At 46.1% G+C, this 23729-nt stretch overlaps 3 protein-coding genes across 3 annotated transcripts in view; 1 reads left to right on the top strand and 2 right to left on the bottom strand.

Moving 5' to 3' along the window:
• Positions 1–23729, bottom strand: part of LOC135698975 (uncharacterized) — a 298346-nt gene that overhangs the window by 17420 nt on the left and 257197 nt on the right. The window lies entirely within an intron of this gene.
• On the top strand, positions 2509–6948 carry LOC135698941 (uncharacterized). Its single transcript, XM_065219089.1, has 8 exons — positions 2509–2805; positions 2888–3250; positions 3521–4065; positions 4143–4279; positions 4345–4703; positions 4750–5054; positions 5104–6474; positions 6612–6948. Exons 1-8 carry the CDS (start codon positions 2509–2511, stop codon positions 6946–6948), a joined length of 3714 nt encoding a protein of 1237 aa, XP_065075161.1.
• LOC135698947 (dipeptidyl peptidase 9) lies at positions 7629–17465 on the bottom strand. The gene is made up of 7 exons (XM_065219095.1): positions 15663–17465; positions 15027–15600; positions 14762–14956; positions 14371–14685; positions 14081–14303; positions 13809–14001; positions 7629–8894 (listed from the first exon to the last, which is right to left on the bottom strand). Exons 1-7 carry the CDS (start codon positions 16808–16810, stop codon positions 8690–8692), a joined length of 2853 nt encoding a protein of 950 aa, XP_065075167.1. The 5' UTR covers positions 16811–17465; the 3' UTR covers positions 7629–8689.

The raw sequence follows: 23729 nt of genomic DNA, 5'->3' as shown, positions 1-23729 counted from the left end.
CTGAGCACCAATGCTACCGACGTGCCAGGAAGGCAGCTCCCACACCTGGACCCCACCTATCGACCCATCAACTCATGAACCGGGGACCAACGGCTTTACTTCCCATCCGAAGGAAGGCGTGATCAGAGATGTTATGCCTCAGAACATCCCGGCGGCGCCGACTGGGATTGAACCCAGGCCTGCTGGGGTGAGAGGTAATCACGCTTACCACTACACCACCGGCGCCGTTATGTTTTGTAGGATGACGTACAGTCTATACGTATGTCTTCGGAACCGATCAAAACATTCGAACTAACCACCGTTACCTACGGTACTGCCTCAGCGCCGTACTTGGCTAAAAGATGTCTTCTAGAGCTGTCGAAGGAAGGTGCTGATCAGTTTCCTCAAGCGGCGGATGTCCTGTCGAAGGATTTTTACATGGATGATATGCTGATCGGTGTCGACGACGAAGAAGAAGGACGGGAATTGTGCAGACAATTGCGAAACCTGTTGCAGTCTGCTGGTTTCAATTTACGTAAATGGGCGTCCAACTCGCCGTCTATTCTCTTGGTCATACCACCAGAACTGCTTGAAGAATGAGATTTCCCAACAACCATCAAAACCCTTGGAGTCATATGGGAACCATCAACGGATCTACTCCACTATTCCGTTCCTAAATGATCCCAAACTAACACAATCACAAGACGAACCGTGCTCTCAGACACAGCAAAACTGTTCGACCAACTTGGGTTGATTGGCCCGGTGACAGTCCTTGCTAAAATCTTTGTCCAATCTCTCTGGCGAACGTCTGAATCCTGGGAAGATCCATTAGACGAGCTCCAACAGCAGCATTGGTTGGACTTCCGCGACAGTTTACATGGACTAGCATCGATCACCATCCCTAGATGGGCAGCATCCACGTCCGTTTGCGTATCAATTAAAATTCACGGCTTCTGTGACGCCTCTGAGAAGGCTTATGGGGCCTGCATCTATCTGAGAACCGTTTCAACCGACGGGAAGATTGTCGTACATCTATTGGCTGCCAAGTCGAAAGTAGCACCTCTTGGTGATTTGCAGAAGCAGAAACGTATTTGTCTGCCTAGATTGGAACTCTCTTCAGCACTTCTGTTGAGCCATCTCTACCAGAAGGTTCAAAGACTGACTCGATGATAACCCTACACTGGCTCCGTTCAACTCCATCGCGGCCGAAAACTTTCATTGCCAAAAGAGTTTCGGAAGAGCAGCATCTCACGATCAACGGCATTTGGGCACATGTATCTGGTATCGACAATCCGGCTGATATCATCTCCCGTGGAATGTATCCGACACAGCTGCAAGACACATCATCCTGGTGGAGAGGCCCGGCATGGCTGAGCCAACCGTCACGGTTTTGGCCTCATCTAACGCAACAAACATCTTTCGACTTACCGGTTGAACTACTGGAAGAGAGATCCGTTTCACTACCGGTGCAGGTGCATTCACCATTTTTTTTATTCGATCGTCGTTTCCGGCTCTCGTTCGTATCGTTGCTCTTCTACGTCGCTTTAGTCACAACAGTAAGCCCGGCAATCGTTATGATCGCACTTATGGATTCTTACGTACTTCGGAACTCACTGAAGCCACCAACAACCTAGTTTGGTTGGCACAACTCGAGGTTTTCGCTAAAGACATCGCAGCAGTAGCCAGAAACAGTGAAGTTGCACCCAATTCGGATTTACGAAACCTTGCTCCAATTCTCGTCGACGGAATCCTTAGAATCCGTGGCCGTCTCAGACACGCAGAAACATCCTGTAATACTACCGGCACGACATCCCCTTACCAAGTCAATTGTTACCTATTATCACCTGAAAAATTTACACGCCGGGCCTCAGCTGCTTGTAGCATGTGTCTGGGAAAAGTTCTGGCCAATTCACATTCGAAACTTGGCACAAAGCATAGTGCACGCTTACATAAGCTGTTTTCGCTGTAATCCTCGTAGCCTCCAGCAGCTCATGGGAGTACTGCCTCCAGAAAGAGTTACTCCAACGTTGCCCTTCCTCAACAGCGGGGTAGATCTTTGTGGACCGTTCCAGTATCGTAAAGGCAACAGGGCGGGTTGTGGGAAGCGGCGGTGAACTTCTTCAAACATCACTTTCGTCGAACCGTTGGAAACTCAGTCCTATCTCAGGACGAATTCGTCACCCTGCGGACTCGGATCAAAGCCTGCTTAAATTCAAGACCGTTAACTCCTCTTAAGGCTGACCCCAATGACTTGGAAGTTTTAACGCCGGGTCACTTCCTCGTCCATCGTCCACTTACTTGCTTCACTGGACCCGACCTTTCGGAGGTACCTCGAAATCGGCTTGAGGAGAATCAAGAGCTTCTACGGCGCTTGTGGAAATGATGGACTATCGACTATCTGTCTGGCCTTCACCCTCGTACCAAGTGGAAACGATTACGGGACAACATCATCCAAGGAACGATGGTTCTCCTGAAGGACGATAAACATCCAGTGGCAAAACGATCGTCGACAGCGACCTCCGAGAGGCGATGAAAATGCTGCTCATCACTCAACGCGCCTTGCTGGAAGGGCACCGGGTGGCAAGCTCCGCGAACAACAACCAACCAAACTTCGATCCAGCAGCGGGCGATGTGGTGTCGAATCGTTTACCCTTTCTGAATGTGCGGCTTCCATCGATCAACGTGCCGACGTTCAGCGGTGATCGGAAGAGCTGGAGGTCATTCAAGGACATTTTTGAATCGACCATTCACGACCGGAACGATCCGAAGGATTCTATCAAGATGCAATATCTTGTGTCCTACCTCGACGGCAGCGCGAAGCAGCTGGTAAGTTCGTTCCCGATTTCCGACACGAACCACGAACCACTACGATAAGAAAAAATATACCGTTTTCGCTCTTATTCGTGAGTTCGTGGACCAGCCGGCGGTGACCACCGCCACGTCCGGAAGTCTACGCAAGCTCGTCACTACTTCTGATGAGGTGGTGCGACAGTTGAACGCACTTGGTGAGGAATATGGCACACGGGATCCGTGGCCTATCTACTTCCTACTGGAAAAGCTGGATAAGGATGATCGGCTTTGTGGGCGCAGTAAATCATTGAAGAAGAGAACCCCTTCCTTCGACGATTTCATCAAGTTCCTGGACAACCGATGCGATGCGCTGGAAACTTGCACAGCGTTTACGAAGAAGACAACAACGGAAGCAGTCAAGAAGGAGCCGTCGAAGAAACCAGCAAGTGAGAAGAAGATGCAGTCGTTGCACACAGCTGCAGTAGGAGAAAAGTGCGCGAAATGCTCCAATGAGCATCCGTTATTTCAGTGCAGTGAATTCAAAGAGATGAACATTCAGTGCAGGCGCGAACTAGTGAAGAACGCGAGATTGTGCTTTAATTGCCTTAGGGCATCGCACACCGCGAAGTTTTGTAGTTCTAAATCAGTGTGCCGGAATGAAAACTGTAAGCAGCGGCATCACACACTGCCAAGTGAACTGAAATGTGAAGATGGGAAAAAGAAACCAGTGGAAAACAGTGATTGAGACCAGCAGCAAGCGGGTGAAGCGGCCATCACCTCAATGGTGGCGCGGGTATCGCTGGAGCCACAGCAGAAGTCGGTCGTGCTACCTTCTGCTGTCATCCGTGTACAGGGATTCGACGGCTGTCTTCTGCAAGTGCGTGCTCTGATCGACTCGGGCTCTGAAGCATCATTGATCTCGGAAGCCTGCGTCAAGAAGCTCGGTCTGTCTCACTCCAACGAAAAGCTAACGGTTTCCGGCCTGGGACAACATGCAGCCGCAACAACGCGTGGCCTTGTGAAGCTGGTGATGGCTAACCGGTTTACCGACGCGTGTGTTTTGCAGACAAGTGCCTACGTTCTGGGGAAGCTCACCTCAACGCTTCCTACACAGCAATGCAGGGTTCATTCAAGCCTCCTGGATAAGAAGATACAGGATAACCTCGCTGATCCGACATACTACCAGCCAGGTCCGATCGATATCATTTTGGGATCTGATGTCTTTCTTGCTCTCCTCAAGCCAGGGCAAGTCAAAGACAACGGTGGTGTTCCTGTGGCACAGAACACGATCTTCGGGTGTATTGTGCCCGAGAATCAAGCCATATACTCATCGAGTCTTCGATGCAACGTCTCGATCGTCAATCTTCACACAGAGCTGGACCTCAACCGCACCTTGCGGATGTTTTGGGAGCAGGAGAAGGTTCCGAGCTCTTTAGGTCTACTCTCACACGGGATGAAAATGGGCGCTTCATAGTGCGACTGCTGTTCGATGATTCGAAGCCGGCGCAGGGTGAGTCCCTCACTTCGGCCATCAAGCGATTGCGATCGATGGAAAAACGTTTTCGACAGGATGAGGAATTCCATACGCTGTACTCGGAGTTCCTCAGCGAATACCTGGCGTCGGGGCACCGGACGAACTGGAGGTAGAGACTAGCAAGTGTTTCTACCTTCCACACCATGCCGTCGTCAAGGCCGAAAGCACGACGACTAAGTTGCGGGTGGGCTTCGACGCCTCGTGCGCGTCTTCGACTGGCGTGTCGCTCAACGACAGACTCCTGGCGGGACCCAACGTCAACCAGGATCTTTTCTCGGTGTTTCTACGTTTCCTAACCCACCCGGTGACGTTTTCAGCGGACGTAGAGAAAATGTTGTATCGCCAGGTGATGGTTCACCCGGCGGATCGCGACTACCTGAGGATCGATCGAAGTCATGAAGCAAGTAGCCCGCGAGTACAATCAAGTGTATCCCGAAGCCGCGCAGAGGATTGAGCTCGACACCTACGTCGACAATTTTCTGTCTGGCGCGCAGAACGTTGAGCATGCGAGGAAATTGAAGGAGAAAGTTGTGGAGATTTTGGAGTCCGCTGGTTTCCACCTGCGGAAATGGACCACGAACTGTTCGGAACTACTCCAGGAAGCACCGGAGGACGATCAAACGCCAGTCAAGGCACTCGGCATTCAGTGGTTACCCAAGGAGGACACATTCTCGTTCAAGGTCAGCTTGAACCCGAACAGCGTGAACACCAAACGGCAGCTTCTTTCTGATTCCTGCAAGCTATTCGATCCGTTTAGATGGCTCTTACCTGTAACCGTCAGAGTCAAAAATTTGTTCTAGCAACTTTGCAGCGTGGTTTGAAATCAAGGAAACTCTACATCAAGTGGAGCAGATACGCATCCCTCGATTCGCACCCAACTACAATGGGAAGATCGAATTGCATGGATTCGCGGATGCGTCGGAGCTGGCGTACGTTGCGGTAGTGTATGCTAGAGGAAGGAACGAAGTTGGCGACATAGTCGTGAATCTCCTGGTCGCCAAAACCAGGGTGGCTCCGATCAAGCAAGTGTCGCTAACAAGGTTGGAGCTCAACGCAGCGGCTCTACTATCAACACTGATGGAATCAACAATGCAAGCGCTCAGCCACCTCGAAGTGGATCTTTGGGCCCACACGGACAGCAGCATTGTGCTCCAATGGTCGTCCACTCATCCTCGCAAATGGAAATCTTATGTAGCCAACCGTACATCTGCAATTCTAGAAGTGCTGCCGCGTGACCGCTGGAATCATGTGCGAAGCGAGAACAATCCTGCCGACTGTGCCTCACGAGGTCTCACACCTAGTGAACTTGTGACGCACCCGCTCTGGTGGCATGGGCCAGGCGAACTCAAAACGGAAGCTGACCACTGGAAGCAAGTACCTGTCGAAACAACCGAAGATGAAGAGGTACTCAAGTCCCGTCAGGTGAAGGTTCTACACGCCGCAGCGCTGGCTATCCGAACCAACTACGACATCGAGAATGGTCTACTAGAACGACGATCCAACTACACCCTCATCGTGCGCACGCTGGCATATGTGAACCGATTCTTGTTGGCAGTCAAGGCGGAGGACGCGAACCTCGAACCCGGACTTTCGCTGAACGAAATCTACGATGCCAAGGCGCAGTTAACTCGAGCTGCACAGTACGCTTCATACAAGCAAGAACTGGAGCTGTTGCAGAAGGGTAAGGATTTGCCAGCCAAACACAAACTGTCTACCTTCACCCCTTCCTGGATAGCCAAGGAACGATGGGAGTGGGAGGATGTTTTGGACACGAGGACATGCCGAAACCTCCATGCAGGTCCCACGCTGCTCACAGCTACAGTCAACCAACAATACTGGGTGCTCGGACTTCAAACGGCTGTCCGCTTAACAGTTCAAGGATGCACGCGTTGCGTTCGACTCAAGGGTAAGACGGTGTCGCAGCCCATGGGCAGCCTACCGGTGCCTCGGATGATGGGCACTCGAGCATTCACCCACGTCGGCGTGGATTACGCCGGCCCTCTGAAGGTTCATGCATCATGCGTTCGAGGTGTGAAGATGACCAAGGCCTACATCGTAGTATTCGTATGTATGGCGACCTCAAAGTGCACCGCCAGTGACCTCTCGACCAACATGTTCATTTGTGCACTGAAGCTATTTATTTCACGGAGGTCTCATCCGAACGAGATTTGGTCGGATTGTGGAACAAACTTCGTTTGGACCGACCGTTGGCTGAAGGAGATTCAAACTGCGCGACAGACCCACAACGAAGCTGATTGTCGATTTCTCACCAACTTGGGAATTAAATGGGTGTTCAATCCACCTTCAGCGCCACACTGTGGTGGTATCTGGGGGCGGTGGTCAAGAGCGGCAAGAAGCACCTGATGGCGGTCTTGTGCTCCGAAGCAGCAACGTTTGAAAAACACTCAACGATATTGGCGCAGGTGGAAGCGTGCCTGAACTCCCGGCCGCTATGTCCACTTTCATCGAATCCTGACAGCTACGAAGCACTGACCCCAGGACATTTCCTGGTCGGTCAACCGATGAACCTCATCCCAGAGCCTGATGTCCGTCACATCCCGATGAATCGTCTGGATAAGTGGCAACTTCTACACAAGCACACAGCTGAAATCTGGCGTCGTTGGCGAGATCGTAACAAGTGGTAATCATCGAAAGTACTTGCATTTTACTCAGGCACTATTGAGGCCGATGTAATGTATACTTTTGTATGGTACAAAAATCGTATAAAGGTCATAATGTTGCATTACATAAAGATGAAACTTAAACACCCTCTCAAGCGTTTGCCCGGAAACAGAATAATCAAACATTATTGGCTTTTGAATGCGGTGAAAAGATATGCGCCAAATAACTCGGTTCGTGGCTGCTTGTTTTCCAGTTTCTTGAGTGTCTCACACTTTCCAGATTTTCTTCCACTTGGTCTAACCACCTAGCTCGCTGCACCCCTCTGCACAATTTCAAATTCTTCAATGTCACAGTTGTTATCTGACGTCACTAATGATCCGAGCTACACTAAGCAAATCGATGGATTTATTGAAGATTTTCCTTAGACAATTTGATTTGCACGAAGCCTTATGTCCCACGTGGTGATTTTTGTCACTTGAATAGTGACAGAGAGTCACCTCACCTCACTTGTCGCATTGAGTAGGCCTGCCAAGCACTTACCTCGAAAACGTTGCAACTGCAGAACCGGGTCAATTTTCTCTACTTGGTCCATTTACACCGTGTCGCCGGTCAGACAATCTTGATTCACTTATTCTGAAAAATATAAAATACAAAAATAAAGACAACTCAGTGACATTTCGGTTTTTTATAAACAACAAAATAGTTTCAGCAGTGGATACTTTTGTGCACAATAAATATATTATTTCGCTCTGATATTTCTACTGTTGATGAGTTGAGAGTTAAACCTTTATTTTGCTTCTCACGTCAGCATTAATGCTTTCATATACCGCTCTATTGTTATATTTTATTTGTTGTACGCATAACTTTCTCTTTTCCTATATATGTATATATATATAGAAAAATATACCCTAAGAAAAGTCAAAGCAAGGTCTCTAAACAGCAACTAATTCTCTCTTCTGGCTGCCTGTTAAAATTGGATAAAATCATCAATTAATTTAAAAAAATAAACAATCCGCAGCTAGCAAACCAATTTTACACAATTTCTATCATATTCATCAATATTTGTCTGTATCTGTAAGCTAAAAAAAAAACAAACAAAAGTCCTACACATATAAAGAACACGTTACAATGTATTGCCTAATTGCTTTTGCTTTGAGTAAAATAGACGATCGCTTTTGCATATATTTGCATTAATTTCCTTCTTTCTAGGTGCCCAGAAAATGTCGTCACTGCTCTGTCTTCCCTTCCATGCTCTACTGTAATTCGGTAGCCTTTTCCGTACGAATGAATGGCGCTAAAATCTAGATGACTTATGCGTTGGCTAAATGTTGGTAGCGGCGATGAAGTTCATTCCTATTTTCTACGCTATATAGGTAGCTGTGCAAATAATCGCTTCAGTCGATTTCGGGGAGTTTCGCGCGGGGGGAGGGGGGAGGGTGGTTCAGTCAAAAGCATAACAGTTAAACAAAGGTTACTATTACTAATATAGATTATAGTATAGATTGCTTATACGAGGGTAGGTACACAATTCTGATCGAGACACTGCCGCATACCGTTCTTCGATCTCTTCTCCATCCAATCAACAATTTACACAAGACCTAAACTTTTACGTTACAACAAGCGTTTTTTCCGATGCTTTTTTCTCGTGGAAAGAACATACAGGGAAAGCACAAATTCGCGGACTAGACGAGGAAAACAGAGGAGGTCAAAAGGCGCGCGGCTAAAGAAACCATCGGGGCTATGAAGGGAAGAAGACGGGGACACTCACAGGTGGTTCTGGAGGAAGGACAGTAGCTTGGTTTCGTAGTGTTTGCTGGCCTCCAGATTGCGTAAGGAGTGGCGCTCGTTCGGGTAGACCTGCAGCTGGTAGGGCTTGTTGGCCTTGATCAGTCCGTTGACGAGCTGTGATGTGTGGAAGAAGTGGACGTTTTCGTCGATCAAACCGTGGATGATGAGCAGTCGGTTGTCCCTGTGGATGGTAGGAAAGAAGGAAGGCGTAAGTTTTAAATTATATAGCTAGTAGGAGTGATTATCCAGAACATCCTGTATGGAAATCGCTCGATCGGTTTCCGCTGTTTTATATTCACGTGCCTTTGATTGTTTCATTCTAGTGATGTATGAATAACAGGTATGAGACTAACTCGATAGGCATCGCCGCAATTTGAAAGATAATCTCTTATTGGTCCATGGAAAGAGCATGTTTTTGATGGCGCGTTAATGTGGTTAAAGAGTGCAAATCATTGAGACAATTTATGTGACTTTTTTACCTCGTTCGTTTATTTGAAATGCTCAATCGCGTTAGCTTTACGGAGCCGAGAATTCCTTGCTTTGTATCAAAATTCACTTTACATTCCGAACACGATGTGTCCAGTAATATGTGTAACGGCAAATTGCTTAGCAGTTCGCCTACGTCTACTGCGTTATCGAAATCTATGATAAAAGTGACATAGGGGAAATGGCTCCAATGTTGGCCTATGGATCTAAGATTGGGTCCATCGCTAAAAATCTGCTGTTTCAATTTTATCTAGATGATTGGGACGGTACTAATGGATATTTTTGGCCGCCATTGAAAATTTAGTCGATTGTTGAATTTATGTATGGGCCCAAATTAGGGGCATTTAGGCCGGCATTACATCCACTTCCCCTAATTAATAAAACGTTTAAGGTTTTAAATTCTTTATCATCTGACTATGCTGTCCATAACTGGATATATCAGGTCCTCGAAAGAGAGAGGCCTCCAACCGCCAAGGATTGTCGCTAACACGTTCTGGAAATGCGACCAAGCTGCCGTCACTCGTAGACACTCACTCAATTCATGCTTCAGTGTTTCCGTTGCTGTATTGCAGTGTAAGCACTGCTCACTGTCCACGCGCCGAATGGTGTGCCATATCAGTCTGTGCTCAACTTTCTCGGCGCAATCCCACTGGCAATTGTGTGTTCGAGGTAAAAATGATGGATTTGATCAGAGGAAGGAATTTGTTGTGAACGAACGAATGGAGTCGATCTCCTGGAGATGTCGATTGATCAGCAGTCCTCCTTGATCTCGTGGTCTAGCCGATTCTATGATACTACCCCGAATGTCCTACTACCTCGAATAGCCTTTACTTACCTTACCAATCAGGCTAAGGCCTTGTTGTCCTCTGCTGTCCGAAAAAGTCGTCTCCACTCTACTCGATCCATAGCCACACGTCGCCAGCTTCGTAGTTTGCGAAGGGTCCGCAGATCGCCTTCTACTTGGTCGATCCACCTTGCCCGCTACCCGCCTCTTCTTCTTGTTCATGTTGGGTCGCTTTCGAGAACCAACGCTTTCGAGAATTTTCACTGGGTCATCGTGCGGCATTCTTACGACGTGCCCAGGCCACCGTAGTCGCCCAATTTTTGCAATGTGGTCGATGGATGGTGTTGCCAACAGCTGGTGCAATTCGTGATTCATTCGCCTCCTCCACGTTCCGTCATCCATCTGCACTCCACCGTAGATGGTACGCAACACCTTCCGTTCGAAAACACCAAGTTGGTCCTCCACGAGCATAGTCCGGGTCTCGTGGCCATAGAGGACCACCGGTCTAATCAGCGTCTTATGGTTAGTCAACTTCGTGCGGCGGCGAATTTTATTAGACCGGAGTCCAAAGTAGGCACGATTCCTTGCCATAATGCGTTTTTGAATTTTTCTGCTGGTATCATTTTCGGTGGTCACCAGTGAGCCCCAATACACCAACTAATCGACCACCTCGATATCGTCACCGTCAATCTGAACTCGGGGTGGGAGGCTAACATTGTCTTCCCTAGAACCTTTTCCTTTCATGTATTTTGTCTTCGATGCGTTGATGGCAAGTTCCGTGCCATGATGTCGATGGCGAAGCCAAGAAGCTGAGTAGACTTCCTGAAGATCGTGCCACTCGTGTCTATCCCAGCTCTTCTGATCACAACTTCTAACACGATGTTGAATAGCAGACACGAAAGTCCATCACCTTGCCGTAACCCCCTTCGAGATTCAAAGTGACTCGAGAGTGTCTCCGATACTCGAACAACGCACATCACTCGATCCATCATCACCAATAGCTGATCTCGATCGATTGTGTCGTATGCGGATTTGAAATCGATGAACAAATTATGTGTGGGCACGTTGTATTCGTGGCATTTCTGCAGAACCTGCCGAATCGCGAAAATTTGGTCCGTGGTAGCGCGGGCACCCATGAATCCCGCCTGGTATTGCCCCACGAACTCTCTTGCAAATGGTGACAGGCGGCGGCATAGAATTTGAGAGAGAACCTTGTAGGCGGCGCTCAGCAGTGTGATCACACGGTAGTTGCAGCAATCCAACTTGTAGAATTTCGACTAGAATGGGGTACGTTAATCGTTTGATTGGGACCAATAGGCTAGTCAAGTAGTGAGCCAATTTAAAATCTTTGGTTTCCACCGGTTGCTATTAGGGTGTTCAAGACGGTTGAGGCTGGTGAGCTATATCTTGTTTGGAACGAGGGTGACGCGCTCGGCGAAGATGACCCACAGCGGCTCACGACGAACAACTGAATCCGATCAGTAGCGGTGCGGTTTCTTCTTCCTTCTTCGGCGAATGGACGCTCATGTGGGCTGCAGCTCACTACTTGCGGGCAGCCTTTCGTGGTGTATTGGAGAAAAATGTTCAACGCCACACGCCGAAAGCACTGCTGCTGCTGCTGCTTCTGATGATGACCGACCGGACACCACCACACACGGTGATTGAATAAGCACCGTTCGGCAAAACAGGATGGAATTCGATTTTGAAATCTGTGTTAGGGAAAGCGCTTTTTGCAGGCAATCGGTGATAATTATGATCACCATTGCAACAGTTGGACATTTGTATAATTTTCAATAGTGACCTTTTGAAAATTGATAAAGTATTCATTTTAGATCAGATTCTTAAAAAAATTCCAATCGATTGGCTTGTTTAGCATTAAAATTCATCTGCTATTGACAGAGCTATAAGTGGACAAAACTTTACCACTTTTCGTAATGCCATCGGCTCGGTCGTCGGTTTGTTTTTTTTTTTTAATTGCACCCCCAACATGTTGCCGAAAGACGTAATCCTACGTCAAAACTAGCAACACGCCATCCAGCTCCGGTAGTCACCTTTTTGGCGAGTCCAAAACTGCCAACGTGTCTGCAACTCTGCCATATTTTCGCTGGTGAGGAGATGGGGACAAAGCGATCAGAACTCGCGCCCTTGTGTTGGACCAAGATGAGGTTTAATCTTGATGAATGAATTTGCCGTAACATACGTGTGACCAGGGTCTCCAGGGCGTAGTTTTAGCAACGCGTCTTGAAGCTGCAACTGTTGTACGATTGCTTGGAGAGAAGGGCATCGATGGTGGTATTAAAGAACCGCTCTCTCAGAAAGTTTCCAATATCTTGGCAGCCAAATAGCGTCGGACAGCGGGACTAAGAGTAACATAGGTGCACGAATCAAGAAGACTAGGGCTGCCTTTGCGAGTTTACGAAACGTATGAAGATCAAACCAGATAAGTCAACGCACCAAAATCCGAATTTTCAACTCGAACGTGAAATCTGTATTGTTATACGCCAGCGAGACGTGGTGTGTATCAGCGGAGAACACTCAGAAGCTGTAGGTCTATAATTCGTGCCTGGTGGCCTCACAACTGGATCTCGAATGCCGAGCTCCATCGTCGATGTCATCAGAAGCCGAAAACAACAGAAATTCGAGGGCGAAAGTGGAGGTGGGTCGGCAACACACTTCGACGGGGCGGAAACGAAATCTGCAAGCAAGCACTGGATTGGAATCCGGCAGGACATCGCAGCAGAGGCAGACTCAGGGGCTCATGGCGATGGAGCCTTAACAAGGAAATAAAGCAAGTCGATAGGAATCTGACCTGGCCGCAGGTCAAGGCAAAAGCGAGCAGCCGCACAGGATGGAAGTCTTTCACGTTGGCCCTTTGCACCTCCGGTGGTTAGAGGACCCTGAAGTAAGTAAGTAAGTCTCTCTGGACGCGGAATACTGTTCCAGACGTGACATAAACACAACAAAGTGTGGTATACATTCAGCAATATTGTAACTGGTGAAGAGAACTGTTTAGAAGTTGGATTCTTTGTCTAGTTAGTCATCGCCGGTTTGCCAACCGGCCTTCGTGAATGCTTGCTGGACGTTGAAGAATCGGTCTCGTTGCCGTCGCTTTTTCGGAGCGACCCTGATTTTCGCGTTATTCTAGTCCATGTGTTGCTGTCGTTTTCCTTTCGCTGGATGTCTGCTGGTTTTACGATTTCTAAAGTCTCAACACTCGGGCACTGTTCAACATTTATTGATGTTGATTCCTGTGTCTGTAACTGCTTTTGAGCTCCCGGTTTTGGTGTGACGGGTAGAGTGTGGCTTTGCGGTCAATTGGACGCGACCGGTTCGGACGCTGAGGGTTTGCTATTTTTCACGAATCCTGGAATCCTCTTCACAATCGCCATGGAACTTTCCGCAGAGCTGCACTCACACAATTGGCTTGGAATTCTAGTCGAAACTCTCTTAATGCTCATCCCAAACGCCCTAGGAAATACCTTTCTATTAGCCCTACAATACATTCTAAAATCTGCTCAAAATTACATTAGAAAAAATTCAAAAATTCTCTAATTATTCGAAGTGACTGCATCCTTAAAATCTAGTCCAATGGTCTTTCAAGGTCCAAAATCTAATTTTTCTCGAAGAGAGGACGATGTTTCCCGATTTGTCATCGAAATTCTCAGTTTCTTCCCGGTTCACTGGACACCCTGAAAATGCCAAAGATTTCAGCCATTGTCTAGCCACATCTCCGGAACCGGATGACTTGCAATCAAAATCCTAAAGGTTGTCGCTTGTTTTCCCTACATGATTCACAGGGTGGGCCAAACCTCAAAAGATACTCACTCATCGGGGAACTTGTGGATGTAGTTCAGCACCGATCCGGCCGTATAGCCGGACCGATTATTGTCCGGAAGGTTCATGTAGCGTTCGGTGTAGCCCGTATCGTAGTACTCCCAGCTCGTTACCGGAGCTCCCGCAATCGAAAGCTTGAATATTTCCGGATACTGCACCAGACCCATCAGACTCAGGTAACCGCCTGCGCAAAAGAAAAAAAAAACAATAGTAAAAGGGTCAACAGTTTCCCAACCTCCCATCACAGAAATCGAAACACTAACCATAGGACCACCCATGTATGGCCACCCGATCCATGTCGATGTACCCGAGCTGTTCGGCGATGATCTTCAGTACCTCGACCTGATCGTTCAGTTCTACCGTGCCCATCCGACAGCGGATGTGACTTTCGAACTGTACACCTCGGTGCCGGGAGCCTCGCGAGTCCACACAGATCACGCAGTATCCCTGGGCGGCAAGCATATGCATTCGTAGCTGTCGCATGCCCTACAATCGTATGAATCCCGATTTGAAAAAAAGAATCCAACGAAATCTACGCACCTGAACTATGCACCTTAAAGGTATTGCTGACAGTTTGCACCTCCGGTCCACCGTACACGTTCAGCACTGTTGGATACTTCACGCCGAGGGTAAAGTTGTGCGGCTTGAACACCATGGCGTGAATCGTCTCACCAGATGCCAACCGGGGGCTGTAGATGGTTGGATTGAACTGAGTGTTTTCGGATGGACCACCCTCGAATAGATAGCCCATCGAGGTCAGTTCCAGTCCAGAAACGCTACCGTCCGGACAGGTTTGCTTGATCTGTACCAGTTCCCACGATGGCAGCGTTTTTATATTGCAGTACGTCTGCAGGAACATAGTGCAGTCCTACCGATGCGGGAGAAAGGTGGAATGTAACATATTGAACGATGACAGTGGAAGCGGTAGCGGGTAGGTAACTTACGTCGTTGAATTCTATGGTGAATGAGTATCCGGGAACGGTGAGCAATCGAAGCCAGTTAGGTTTCAGCAGACTAACGGCGTAGAGGTGCTTCTCCAGGGGAGTCTCCCGCAGGCCCATAAAGTACACCAACTGATGCTGCACGTCAAACCAAACGTTACGTCCCAGGACTTCCCAATCGCCGGAGGTTAACGCCACCTGTGTTTGTTTGTGATAATCTAATTAGTGAAGCAATCTGATCCTGATTTATTTTTTGTCTTCTACGAACCTTATTTATAATGCGAGGTAGCAATGTTCCACAGCCATCAAGGTTGCTGCTCCCAGCACCCGTATGATTATGATAATGCTGATGAACGTGACTGCTAGTGGTCCTTTCCCCGCCGAAAGCACCTTCCATGTGATGACAGTGATTGCTGTTACTATTGTCGACAGTGTGATTGATCTTAGTGGTGCTACCGTTGCTGCTGCTGCTGCTGCTACTGCCATTCGAGGCAAGACTAGAGGTTACCAAGTACAGATGCCGGAAGCCGGTTTCCTCCGTAGCCCAGAGGAAGGTTACCGAGTTGTCGGTTATTTCGAGAAACTGCAGTACATCGTGCACATTCACCCAATTGCTGGAGGTTTCCGTGAAGATGACCTGCATGGGACGCGTCGAACGATCCAATGGGAGTTTCCAGTAGTCGTTGGAAGAACAAGGTTTCATGGTGGTTGCGGCAGTGCCGTGGCTCCCGCCTGCCGTTGGCGAAGGAGATGAACTGCTGTACAGCTCACAAAAGTTATCCACCGGAATCAGTACCAAATCCAACCGTTGCTGAACACGGTTCAATAATTGGGCCCAGACGCTGTAAAAGACAATCAATCTAGTTTGAGCAGGCATCAACTTTAAACCCCAAACACAACTTACTAATTCGAATCCGGCGTCCATCCGATTCGGACGACGTACTCCAGCCACGGAAAAGCGTACGTCAGTGGACATTGCAGCTCCTTGATGCAGGCATCCACGATTTTCAGCGACTCGGACAGCCGAAACTGTACCAGCTTCAGCTTGGACTTGGCATTCGGTGATCCTGCCCGGGGAAACCGGTACTCTTCGTAATCTCCACCCACGGATTGGGACGATGGGAACGTGTACAGGCTAACATCGCTCTCGTCCACTTCCTCGTAGACTATCCGATAGATCTTATCGGTGCTATTCGGTTGCCACCAGAATCCCTGATAGCGGCTGAATTCCTCCTGCATTACGTAAGAAGGTACTCCGGCCGTCAGGGGATCCTCGGCGAATGACCTTCGCCCGTCGTGAGCGAAAGTCAACCGTTCGCTGTGGCCGCTAAGAGTGTGAACGACCCAAATGTCCCCATTGCAAACGTACGCTACGAGATCAGAGTTCTGGGGACAAATCTGCGGGTCTATGGCAGCTGATCGCTGGAAAATTCTCAATTCCGACGGGAACAGTGTTCCTTCACCGTAACCAGTGTCCAAGCATTGGTACAAGGTGTTGCATGCGGGAAACACTATTTTCCCGCTCGATTTATGCAGCTCGTAGGAAGTGATGCCCCATATCGACAATCGCTTCCGTTCCAGTAGCAACTGAACCTCGCGAGAGTTGCTAGCCGACAAATGGGACACTATCGGTTCCAGCACAGGACTCCAATCGAGTCGCATCGGAGCCCGAGTGTCTGTTTCGCTTTGAGGGACATCCGCATAGAACAGGACCGTATCCCACCCATTTGACGGCGGCGGACTCAGAAAATACACCCGTGTCCTTCCATCGGACAGCGTTCTAAAATTGACATTCATTGGAAACATGCTCGCCAAGGAAGCCATCTGTCGTCTCATGTCGTTCACTATAGCTTTCAACTCGGACCAGGATTTCTTCTGACCACTCCCGCTGCTCCTCAACGTATCTGACTGCAGCATCAACCGTGACTGCCCATTGATCCCAAGGGCATTCTCGTCGCCACTGTCTTCACTTTCCCGCATGCCTCGCCCACCATTTCCTCCGGAACCACTCGCAGGTCCACTTCCGGAACTCCCCACACTACTCCCGTCCATCTTCTTCCGTATCTTAGCCCAAATCTTGCTAGCTTCCTCCAAGTTGGCAAACAGCGCTAACAAAATCGGCAATATCTGACCTAGATTTAATTCACCCAGCTCGAAGGCCGTTCGTTCTTCTATTGCGTTCTGCCAAATCTCACGTAATAATTCCGCACCAAAACAGCCACCTCACAGGGAGCCCCACATATTACCCTCCACCTCCACCACCGCCGATCGGGACCTTATCGTTATCAAGCCACACTCGAGGGTCCACACCTTCGCTCTTATCATACACACACACACACACCACGCAGGCAATCAAATCCGTCCCGTTGCTATTGTCCAATACTCCTCGGTACCATCGGAGGGGCTCGCTTTGCTGGTATGACTTTTCGATTTTATGACAGACGAATCTGTCGCGGCTTCACCTAATCTTATTCGCAAGCCATCATCATCTTCCTCGCAGCCTCCCCCAGCAGCAATTTTCAATTTTATCACTTTACAACACTCACCACTGTAAGGTCTTGCGCACGGGAAATTTATATTTATGGACACACAAGGAAAATAATGACGACCGCAGATCACAAAATAAAATGCGTGCAGTGTTTGCTTATGCCAGCACTTTCTCTTTTCGTCGCAAACCAGAAAGAAGACTTTTTGCAGCCTTTTTTGCCTTTTTTTTCTGTTGTGCACTCTGCGATTTGACGTTTCGGGGCTTTTGTTTTGATGGGCCAGACGGCAAAGAAGGTATTCCTCTGATGCGCGAGCGGTTGCAGACGACAGGGTTCAATCCTCTGCCCGATGCTGTGCTGACAGTGATGATTTGTTTGGGCGTTCATTTAAAGTTCCATAACCATTTCAGTTAAGGTTTAGCAGGGATTATAAACAATTTTTAACCATTTTTGGTAAGATCAAGTAATGATTCCCATACACGGGTAGCTTGAAACCGAAGGTTTGGTACTTCCTGAGCCAAAAGATTTAGCATGTTTATTCGGGAGCCCCTGGTGCAAATTAAAAAGTGGCTAACTCGGGAAATATCAAGGAAAATTCGATATTTTTTGACAATAAAGGTGCTTTTTATCCAGAGTTCATCAGGTAAAAATGAAGATCAAATCCAGCTGACTACAGACAAAGATTATACAATTTATGAGTAACCCTTTCATACTTCGAGATAAAACATTAGGATGCCCAAACAAATCCAAAGAAAAATTCTTCAGAACAACTTTAAAAGCTCAAAGCATTACTTGCTTCAAAAGACATCTCGATTTGCCCTGAAACCTACACTCTATGCGCTTTGAAGTCTTCCGTAATAACCTGCAATGCTCCACGCATCGACTCTAATAATCTCCTAAGCACACACACCCCTTCAGCAATTCTAAGAAGCCCACTTTAGATTAGAGCCCTACAGTGAGGTAAATAAACTTTAATTTTATAAGGTTCTTTTATGAACGACAAATACGAATTTCATAAGCGTGACTTATGAATGATTTTCGTCTAACATGAGGTAGCTCTTAAATGCCTTTAACCATTTCATTATATCAAGCGTTAATCCCCGTAAGCTCAACGTCCATGGTTCGGTCCAGTCTGCTCGGGTTTATTATTTTTTTGACAACACGATTTTTCATAAGGCAAATAAATTATCCCGCATACCATAAGAAGCGCCTAACCACCAATTCGGGATATCATCCCAACTTTATGCGGTATGGTCGTACCATCTATGATATCGTTAGTGTATGGTATCCGTTTATTAGGGTAACCATACCGATTTCTTGTGGCTATAGTTCATAAGTGGTCCTTATGGAATTCTTACGTTCTTTTGCGTTAAGGGACACAATTTTCTGAAATTCTGAGCAATGATTATATCACAGACAAACAGACATAACACATTGAATATTTCTCATTGTAAAACATCGTCGCTAAAACATTACCGCCATCTGTTGAGTACACGGTGGTGGGTAGTACGCTGAACAGATGGCGGTAGTGTGTAAACGTCAAACGCAAGGGAATTGACTATGCGTGCCACAGGTGGCAGTACTACCAACTGAGATACTTTTAAATGGACCGTTAAATGCTTGTTCGATGAACAACTTGTGAGAGTTATGTCTGTTTGTCTGTGATTATATTATACATTGAGTTTTTTGTTACTTCAGGGTGTGTGTCTTTCTTCTCTTCTCCGCTGCTTTACACTAGAATGTTTTGAGTCAAATGAACTGTCAAAATCTGATCCAATCGATAGTTCCCATTCGATTTTCAGATTTCTTATTCCTACCAGATCATATTTGAGAGTATTGTAATCAAATAGAAACTCAATCAGCACAATTTTTCGTATGCGTCTCAAATTCCACTAGTTTTTAGAATCAAAAATTATATCCTAAATCTATTGATTAACTGATCTTTGTTGGTTAATTCATGGCACCAAGAAATGTGCAAAACATTGCGATGCACTAAATTTTTATTTTGCACGTACATCTAATCGAAAAGTCATGTGAAATGCTAGCTTCTAGCGAAGACAACATATCAAGAAGACTGGCAGCTCTCCCATTTTCTCATACGTACACGCTAACTTGAAAGTACCCATTGATGATAAAAAAAAGACCAAATTTTTAAGAAAAATTGCTTAACTCATTATTGAGTAAAAAAATTTACCCATCAATAAGTATCAGTTACCGATTAATGAGTAACAGTTACTTATTAATGGGTAACAGATACTCATTAATGGGCAACATTTTTTGCTCATTTAATGAGTTAAGCCACTTTTCTTAAAAATTTGGTCTTTTTTATCATTAATGGGTTAGTTAGCGTGTACGTATGAGAAAATGGGAGAGCTTCCAGTCTTCTTGATATGTTGTCTTCGCTAGAAGCTAGCATTTCACATGACTTTTCGATTAGATGTACGTGCAAAATAAAAATTTAGTTTAATTGGTACTTTCAAGTTAGCGTGTATGGTATGATACAGGCACAATCGCATCATCTGCCGCTCAAAGGTAAATGCTCCGAACGAATTGGATAGCAAAGATTCCATCCTCAGAAGAAAGGTTTGTTAATTTGCTCATTTTTCTATGCGTTACTTCACTCGAACGTAGCGCTATTGTGTCTGTCGCTTGGATTCAGGCAATGTTGCCAGTTTTCTTGATATATTGTCTTCGCTTCTAGCAAGATAATTTACATGCAAAACCCAGCTGCCGAATTGTATTTTGTTTTCTCCACCCATCTCTCCTTCTGAGTATTTCTACTTTACACTTACACAGGGTGAAAGCGAAGACAACAAATCAAGAAGACTGGAAACTTTGCCAGAATCCAAGCGATAGATATAATAGCGCTGCGCTTGAGTGAAGGTGGAAGCAACGCAAAGAAAAATGAGCAAATACACAAACCTTTCTTCTGATCATGTAATCTTTGCTATCAAATTCGTTCGAAGCATTTACCTTTGAGTGGCAGATGACGCGATTGTACCTGTCTCATAGCGTTCACATGAAAAAATGGAAGAGTTGCCAGTCTTCTTGATTTGTTGTCTTCGGTGCAAGGAAGCAAATTTTGTGTTTGCTTGATTTTAAGTATGTGGATTTCAGAAAATCGGCGCATTGAGTGATCAGATGAGAACCCTGGTTTGAGAATAGTTGTAGAGGAAATCTAAGACAAAAGGAACTCCGGGGAGAATCCTGTAGTTCTGAAGAGACTATTCTGGGGACTATGATTATAATTCCAGGGAACTTTAAAGCAAATCGAAAGGAATATGAAGGACCAACCGAGACCCTAAGGCAAACTTGACTACAATCCTGAAACTACGCCTAATGATCACCTACGACTGAAAACCTCTTAAATGTTGAACAAACAATCAATCAAAGAGCAATTTTTAGGAGAGCTGCATGGACATATGGATACTACTTCTATAGTAATTTAATTTTTTAAATAGCTCAAAAAATTCTATGCAGAATTTTATGCTGGTGAAGATAGTTTCAAGAAAATTTCTAAAAGAATTTATAACAATTTTAAGAAATTTTGGATTGGATTGGGCAAGATATTTTGAGAAAATTTCAAAAGAAATTATGAGTAGTACTCCTAGAGATTCCAAAATAATTCCAAGAGATCCTCTAAAAGGCACACACTAAGATTTTGTTTTCGTGTTCGGTAAATTTTACCGAAATCAGAACAGCTGAACGTTCGGTAAAACCATAGAGGTAACTCTAAGACTAGAAGCTCCCGAAATAACGTGCTCAACTTTTTGGCTCAGCTCTGGTACTATCTTCGGTCCCAAGCTAATCGATTCACCCCTCGAAACATAGGAAAAACCAATAACCCCTCATTTTATCTGTCAAACTTTCATAGCGAATCAAAACAAACATTGCGTAGTACTAGAATTTCGACTAGAATGGGATACGTTAATCGTTTGCTTGGGACCAATAGGCTAGTCAAGTAGTGAGCCAATTTAAAATCGTTAGTTTCGTATTGATTGTTGGTAAAACTTTGACCTTCATTTTAAAGGCTATTGAATTTGAAAATAATTTTAAAATATGTTCCACCTTGGTTAAATGATCAAATCTTGTCATTTTAGTGTAGATTCAGTTTTAAAGTAGCTGAAATTGCTTGAATTGAATTTCATAAATTTTACCGAACAGTTCAGCTGTTCAGATTTCGGTAAAAATTACCGAAGTCGGCGAAAATTTCTAAGTGTGCATTTTGAGGTGAAATCCAAGGAAATTTAGAAAGGCTACATTTCTTAATTCTAAATGGAATTAAACTAATTCTCGGCAGAATCTTCGGACTATTGAGGAAAATCCTGAAAATAAAAGCAGTTCTGAAGACTTTTTGGAATGATCCTAAATCGAAAATTTGCAACGATATCCAGATATGAGTTCCTAAGAAGCAATTTAGTAAATTCAACCATTGAATTTAAAAGATTCAAAAATTATCAAAAAAATTTAAATTGCTAGACTCTGGGACATTTGTTTATTTGACTTATTTTTTGGTATCCTGTACCATGAAAAAGGAAAAAAATCGGGACTTGAAGAAATATAAAAGATTTGAAGATAAATACTTAAGATATCAAGACTTAGAATGTCCAGGTGAAGAATATTTCATTAGAATTCATGGTCCAAATGTCGATACTTACTTGAAATAATCGCCATCAATTTAGTACAACATGAAAACTAAGAATCCCGCATGATCAGCCAAAGTCGGTGCTTGGATTTCTATGATGCAATAACGTCAGCTTGATTTTTTGACGTAGGACTACGGACTACGTCTGTGCTTTCTGTATGGGGGTACACTTTGTGAAGACAGAAAATGGAACATGTAACAAAATTATGAATGATTTTGAACGTCAATAACTCAGCTGCCCCTGGACTAATTTCAATAATTTTATCCCCAATCGATCAGAAATATTTCTACGCATCTGTTCAATTTAAGACTTTATCATTTTTCAAAATGTCACTATTGAAAATTGCACGAATGTGCAACTGTTCCTATGATAATTAAAATTATAACCGATTGCCTACGAAAAGCGATTTTCCTAATACAGATTTCAAAGTTGAATTTCATCCGGTCTCACCAAACGGTGTTTATTCAATCACCCCGTGGTGAGTGGTGGTGTTCTCCAGTACACAACGAAAGGCTCCCGCAAGCAGCTAGCTATCAAGGCTGCCCTCAACCGCTTGATCGAATTCAGTTCCAATCACCATGTATGGTGGTGTCCGGTCATCGGCATCAGCAGCAGCAGCAGTGCTTTAGGCGCGTGGCGTTGAACATTGTTCTCCAGTACACGACGGAAGCTGCCTGCAAGCAGTGAGCTGCAACCCACATGAGCATCCATAGAAGGAGGAAGAATCCGCAGCGCTATTGATCGGAATCAGTAGCTCTTGGTGAGTCGCTGGGGATCATCTTTGTCAAGTGCGTCATACTTAAGAGTTTAAACAGAGAGAACCCCGCTCAAATTCCTATTTCTACACAAAACACAAGCTGCAGTTAACAAATAAGATTTATTATATAAGACCACGACCACGCCATCAAAGCCGTTCTATTTCCTGCCATCAGAGTCGTTCTGGCCCTGCGGTCGAGTTCGGTGGTAAGGTCTCCCAAGCAGCGTCGTCAGGCAAGTATGCATACATTAGTTACAGTCATTTGCCTGATCAGTTTCCGTGTTCCAGTACAACGCTTCATGATGTTTACACGATTTCCAAGAATAATGCTGCTACCTTTTTTGCTTCTGGACCACCACCATCACCACCGAGACGCATCGTGGATAGCACTGTGGAAGCCCCTGATTTCTCTGTCTCAGTCGCGCTTATTCCAGCCAGCGCTCTGCATAGTCGTCTCGGCCCTGAGTGTAGATGTAGGTCGGGTAGCCAGCTATTACTGGCAAGTATATTGACGATTCAGCTTCTCCTTTGCCTAATACCGCTTCAACTTCTAGCTGTGTTTCCGGTTCTGCGATCTCCACACTAGCCACATCATGTCCATGCATCCGTCCTGCCAACTACCAGCAGGTTTATGCCACCACCTGCTCTTCCTCGGATCCGGGACACCCTAAAACAGGCACTGAGGAAGCTTCCGAACCTCCCGACCCAGTCACGCTTGCTGCAGACATCCGCCATCGTCATCGTCCCGGTCCTGTGGTCGAAGATGGTGTCGGGGGCTTCCGGCCTGCAACCTCAGGCGAGTATGTTAGCGATTCCGAGCTTTCGGTACCTGATGTCCTTTCGATTTCTAGTTCCCGTGATTGCTCCTCGAATGGTCTCCGGATCTACTACCAAAACGTGCGTGGGCTGAGGACTAAAATCGACTCGTTTTTCCTGGCTGTTGCAGAGGCCGAATATGATTTGATTGTGCTGACGGAAACGTGGCTGGACGACCGAATTTACTCATCGCAACTTTTCGGGTCACTCTATTCCGTCTTCAGAACTGACCGGTCTACCCTAAACAGTCAAAAATCGCGCGGTGG

This window comes from Ochlerotatus camptorhynchus, unplaced genomic scaffold (genome assembly GCF_037179485.1).
Source record: "Ochlerotatus camptorhynchus isolate MF236.1 unplaced genomic scaffold, CSIRO-AGI_Acam_v1.1 ptg000099l, whole genome shotgun sequence".
In the NCBI taxonomy this organism is placed as follows: domain Eukaryota; kingdom Metazoa; phylum Arthropoda; class Insecta; order Diptera; family Culicidae; genus Ochlerotatus; species Ochlerotatus camptorhynchus.
The sequence above is the reverse complement of the archived record's forward strand: the minus strand, read 5'-3'. Positions and strand labels throughout refer to the sequence as shown.